The 6,124-nt window shown below is 38.3% G+C and overlaps 1 protein-coding gene and 1 non-coding gene across 2 annotated transcripts; one reads left to right on the forward strand and one right to left on the reverse strand.

Annotated features, from left to right (window-relative positions):
- TRNAF-GAA (transfer RNA phenylalanine (anticodon GAA)) lies at positions 1-73 on the forward strand. Its single transcript has one exon. It is a non-coding gene; the product is annotated as a tRNA-Phe (tRNA).
- Positions 74-2,073: 2,000 nt separating this feature from the next.
- Positions 2,074-6,124, reverse strand: LOC133720344 (LOB domain-containing protein 36). The gene is made up of 5 exons (XM_062146609.1): positions 5,950-6,124; positions 5,770-5,814; positions 5,586-5,677; positions 3,652-4,691; positions 2,074-2,470 (listed from the first exon to the last, which is right to left on the reverse strand). Exon 4 carries the CDS (start codon positions 4,646-4,648, stop codon positions 3,716-3,718), a length of 933 nt encoding a protein of 310 aa, XP_062002593.1. The 5' UTR covers positions 4,649-4,691; positions 5,586-5,677; positions 5,770-5,814; positions 5,950-6,124; the 3' UTR covers positions 2,074-2,470; positions 3,652-3,715.

Below are 6,124 nucleotides of genomic sequence, written 5' to 3' on the forward strand. Positions count from 1 at the left end.
GCGGGGATAGCTCAGTTGGGAGAGCGTCAGACTGAAGATCTGAAGGTCAGGTGTTCGATCCACCTTCACCGCAATTAAAATTTTTTTTTCCACTTTTTAAGAAAAGAAAAGAAAATGCTCGCGCTTTTATGATGTCTACTTTCTTTTGGGTCCACCTTCACCGCAATGAAAATAACAATTTTACTCTTTTATGACCTTTTTTTTTAAAATGACATCACGCCAATATATTGAAAATGTACATAACATTACTACGGCTACTTAATTCAAAACCAAATAATTGTTCTGAAATAACAACACTTTTATATAAAACAAAACTTCTATATAATCCTACGAGATATCTATTGAAGTTTACCTGTTGTTGATAATTTGTTTTGCAATAGTTGATATAATGCATGTTTGGAAACTCGAGTGTATAAAAAAAAGACCATGATGATCGATGCCAAAGTATCCACACTTCATTGTATATATTATTAGTGAATTTTCCTGACTTACTCATTGAATATTAATCTAATGATAAATTTATTATAAGGTCATCAAATGAGTTTTGAAGTTCATATTTATTTTACCGAAACCTTCTCGATGTATAAGTCTACGATTGAAGTTTGTAAGACCCGTCATCCCACCTCATCGATCACTCATCACACCATGCCAAGCCATTCTTCAATATGTCAACATTTATAATTCGTCAAATAAAGACACAATGGATGGACAACTCATCCCTGCCATTTCTTCTTTAATAAATTTTTTTTTTCATTATATGAGTTAGGTTTAGATGTGCCTAATATAAACATATGACCAATTGTTTTTTAACTCAGTTAAGCCGACTAAATGGAATGAAAGGAATTAAACTAAATAATTGCAAAAACTAGCACAGTGAATGTACCTACTAGGTATTATAAAACATTTGGTTTACATCCTTGTCCTCTTGTAGGAAGAAAAACTGGTTTCTTGTAGAGAAACTTTCTTCATACACAAAACCAATGTTTATGTTATGCTTAACAATAGAAACATTTGCATCAGGTGCGGTTTTGGGGGTGTGCGAGTGGAGTTGCCACATAAGATCTCTGAAAATCGGACGCCTCCCGATTTTATGATACCTAAGTTAACTCGTTATATATCTCAGAAATGTTACAACGGACTAAAATAGTGGTATAGTATAGTTCAGATGACAGATCTGATGTGCTATTTCTCCTCTTCCTGGGCTGTTTTGGGCTCACAAACCCTGATGCAGCTTGATTTTTTGTTTCTTCCTTGGCTATTTCCACTCTTCCAAGCTTGCTGTTCTTAACCTTTTCTTTTTATCCTCTAATAAAACATTTATGCAAGTTTTAAAATTTTTATTCTGTTTCTTTCAATTAAGAGCAAGATTGAGACATTCACATTTTCACATTAGACCTCTAAATTTTTAGAACCCGCTCTGATTTGCATATCATAATAATATTTAGTAATGAAAGAAACTGAATTTTCAGATGCTTCATTAAAACGTGTGTATGAACAAAATTGAAATTTTACTTATGATCTCTTTCTAGCTCCACTTTCATATTGTTTCTTTCATTAATTTTATACATAAAATCGGTTGTTTCTAATTTTTAGCGCTTTCTTCATGAGCTCGTTAACAAGATAATCTTTGCATGATCAACTAACCGAAATTAAACTATGTCACTTGCACATGACAAATTGACAAGTTTAAATTATAAAAAAAAAAAAAATGCATGGGATGCACTTTCATGCCGCAAATTATCTCAAGGTCAAGGTCTGCATCCTCACACTAAAAGACAAGTAGACCCTCCAAATAGCAAAAGGTACTACTACCACCCTTTGAATATTAGCAAATCCAAAAAGTGGTGAAAGCAGCTTTGTGATTTGTAATTGAATCAGAAACTATTATTAAATTCAAATAAAGTTGTTAAGGACGTAATCAAATCTTAAAAGCTATCTTAGACTAATCCCCATATGATAGATCTCTCTTTGGTTTTTAGTCAATTTGACACAACCTTTTTCTTCATGAAGATCGGAGAGAGAAGAAACCATATATACGAAAAAATGACCAGAAGGCAAATCCAGTCACATGTGTATTATAAAGTCAAATTCTATTTAGGTAGAGATCTCAATGCCTCAATGGTATCAAACAAACAATAACAGTAACATTAATGATAGTCATAATAGTAATAGTAAACTAATGATACTGATTAAGGAAGCATGAGAAGTAGCTAGTTCAGATTTACATGTTTGCAAAAAAGGATGATCAAGTTATGAATACTACCAGTCCAGAAGATAATTTAAGACTGTACTCGAAGATCAATGCAGATCGATCCTAAACTTCGAAATGTGTTTCTCCAATCACAAGTTAATTCTCTTTAGAAACTCAAAATTGATGCAGATATCGGACCCTCAGATTTGAACCTCTCCAAATCTCCTCTATAAGTCTCTCTTACTCTCTCCAGTCGTATGCAGGGGGCGAAGATATAAACTGCACAAGAAAATTAAAAAAAAAAAAAGGAACTCATAGATTAGTAGCCGTTTGATACGATTCATTTACTTTAAGTAGCAGTGCCCTACTCATATGATCACATCATATTCTCCATCAATGCAAAATTTAAGATAATCAAGAAAACATTATTGCATGACTTTATATCATTATCAAGAAAAAGACATTATACTTTGATAGTCAAAAAAAAAAAAAAAACGTATACGTATAAACAAATTATCATATCATAAACTTTTTTTTTTTGGTCTGACATATCATAAACTTTAAATGCAAGCTTTGTCAATGAAAAGAGTTATATCAAACTAAAACACACAGAAAACCTCACACTCCCTTCAAAAACTTGGAAAAAACCCTATGCTTTCTTCCCCGTAATTTCTGTTCCTTTCTATTCTACATATCACAATAGTATAATGAATGATACTAAGAGCAATACATGACTGTTTTCTCCATAGGTGTTTGAGAAACAAAAGTAGCAAAGCCAAAGTCAAACAAAAAGCACAAAGCAGGAAGTTCCAACTGTTACGTGAAAGATGGAAATAATCCAGAATATAGAACAAGGGCCAAAATTGAAACAAGGGCAGTCTTGTCTTTTACAAAACTGAGTAAGAACGATGTCAGTGTATACAGTAGAGATCATCATGATATCTGATTGCCTTAAAAACCCCTCCATCTACCCTCATTTAGTCCAATAATGATGTAGCTAGTAGTATGAGTCAAACTCAATAAGGACATGTTTTTCTATTTTCCACAATTGAATTGGACCCTCCGTCTCTCCATCCCCATAAATGTGTCCTATTGTCTCAACAAACCAAAGCATCACATCACTGGTATTTATTTTTTCTGACAATAAACATTATGGCAAAGCAAATATTCATCAAGAGGAGAAAGGGATATCACCAAACTGTGCAAATGAAACCCTCAGATGCTATGCTATGTTAGTGATGAAGAAGCTAGTGGGGGAGGGGGGGACATCCCATACTCTGTGAAAAGACAATAATTCTCTTTAACCAAACCAAACCTCCCCCTCTGCTCTATGCAATAAAGAATAGGTTTTGGCTCTCACCATTTTGCCTCCTTGATAAAACAGACCCCAGATTTACAGCATTAATAAATGTGCGGAATTAATAGGAAAATAGGGAAGCAGAAGGAAAAAGAAAGCTTACCCAGAATGAAGCTTTGTTTAATGAAAAAGCGGGGAAGGGCAAAAATGGAGCTGGAAGTAAACATCTAACAAGATGGGCCCACACTCCTACTTCTGCCATCCTCGCCTTCGACCTTCTGCGGCAGCAGCTGCGGTGGTTGTTGTTGCTGCGATTGCTGCTGCTGCTGCGGTTGCTGTTGGGATTGAAGCAAAGCCTGAAGCTGGAGATGGTGGTGGTGGTGGTGAGGTTCTTGTTGTTGCTGAATCTGATAAGGGTTAGGATCAAAGCCCAGAGCCAAAGCAGGTGAGATATTAGCATTATTAGCTGCTGCTGAAGTAGGACTCATCTGACTGACCGAGTCGAACCCACTGTTAAACCTCAGATGATGCGGCGGTTCTTGACCCTGCAATGCTCCCTGTTTGTTCTGCTCAAAGCTTCTCAACATCTCCTGCTGCTCTCTCGCTGCCAACAATTGCTGAGCCTCGAAAATCTGCTGCTGCTGCTGTTGCTGTTGTTCTCTCACCATTAACTGCCCACCGCTGCCGGAGGCTGCCCCGGTCGGAATACCCATCATAGACGACATGTTGTACGGCACAACCACCGAGGAAGAGGAGGCATTCCCGCCCTGAATCTGCTGCGGCATGTAAGATGTCGGCTGAAGAATCGAGAGCATGGCCTGCGGGCCCATGTAAGTAGCCAGCTCCTTTCTGGCATTGTATAGATCGAGCTGGACTTGCTTCAATCTCTGCTGAAGAATAGAAATGAGGCCGACGCAGCCGTAAACGGGGTCGCGGAGACGGGCCTCGGCCTCGTAGGCCAAGGAGTTCACCGCGTCCTCGCGCTGCGTGGCGCTCAGCTCGTTTAGAATCTTGGCAACATTGCTGGCCCCAAACACCTTGTGAACGTTGGCAAATTTCTGCGGCTGGTCCGGCGGGAAGTACGGCGCAAACACGCACTCCTGGGTGCACTTGCGCCTGAGAAATTTGCAGGCTGCGCACGGAGAATTTGACGACGACATTTTTTTGTTTACTCCTTTTTTTTTTTTTAACCTAATCAATCAACTGCAGCAGAGAGACCCCCATATATAAAAATCGATTAAAACCAATCCAAGTCAATGTTGATAAATTTGATACAAATGCAAGAGAGACAAATGGACTTTCCACCAAGGACAAAGAAACTGAGAGAGCTAGCCAGAGAGAGAGAGAGAGAGAGAGAAATAATTTTTATTTTTTTAATTTTTATTAAAAGAAGCATTGAAATGAGGGAGAAATCAGAGAGGCAGATGCATAGCGGATTCAGGGAAGCTTCATTGAATATTTTCTCATGGGTTTTAGAGAAAACAAGGTGTTGCCATTAAGAGCTTCTGTTAATCTAATGGTATTAAAAGAAAACCGACCTGATACCTATAACAAAACAGTACCTTCGAGCCAAAGCAAAAGGGAAGCTTATTTATATCCACAAAAATTATAAACAAAATAAAAGTTTTCGATTTTCTGAAAACGAAGTTTAGCGAATCGTTGAGAATCTCTGAATCTGACGGATGAAAAGATCGCAGATACGGCCAAGGATACAACAATGGCTTCCTTTACACTGAAAAGAGAAAGATAGAGCTAGAGAGGGACAGTGGAACGGAAAACAATGAAACGGGAGCTAATTTCTGTCAATTTCCAGAAATACAAACTAAGACATCAAAAAAGAGTCAAGAACAAGCTCACTGTGGTAACTTCATGCTCACGAAAAATGCACCCAGAAACAGAAACAAAAAATATCTTTGGGCACGGATCTTTCTAGATCCGAGTAAAACGAAAACCAATCTCCGAAACCGATTCGGAAAAATCCACAGCAGGTACTCACAATCACCGCGTGAATAACCGCACAAGAAAGATTTTGAGTTTTTCAGATTTCAAAAACCCGAAACAAAAACAAAGACAAGAGAGCATGATCAATATCCTGACCTTGTGGTTATTCAGCTGCTCTTGTTGATCAGAGTCGACCCCTCCGCTTTCTCTCTCTCTCAACCGAGCCCTCAAACTCCATGAAACAAGACCTGCAACACCAGGAAAAAAAAAACACGAGGGCTGAGGAGGCGACGGGAGCGAAAACGGCGACGTTTGGGAGGCGAAAGAGAATGACGGAGACCTCGACGATTCAGGGTTCGAGAGCTGGGAGAGCGCTCGATCCGATCTTCGAGTTTCAGGATCCCAACAGAAGCAGAGAGAAAAACGAAAAGATTTTATTATTTCCAAAGGGAATAAAAATGTTAAAAATGAAAAACCAGAAATGATGAGGGAGAGGGAGAGGGAGAGGGAGAGGTTTTACCATGGCGACGACGTCAAATTGTTTATATGCGTCGTATCGCGAGCCGTTGAAATTCGGAAGGGGTCGGGGTGACCGTTGGATCTGATATTTTTTTTTTTCGGAAATATTTATATGGGATTGCCATTACTGTCCCTTTATAATAAGGACATGTTATTCTGGGCAACCCATTCTGAGT

This window comes from Rosa rugosa, chromosome 1 (genome assembly GCF_958449725.1).
Source record: "Rosa rugosa chromosome 1, drRosRugo1.1, whole genome shotgun sequence".
Classification (NCBI taxonomy): domain Eukaryota; kingdom Viridiplantae; phylum Streptophyta; class Magnoliopsida; order Rosales; family Rosaceae; genus Rosa; species Rosa rugosa.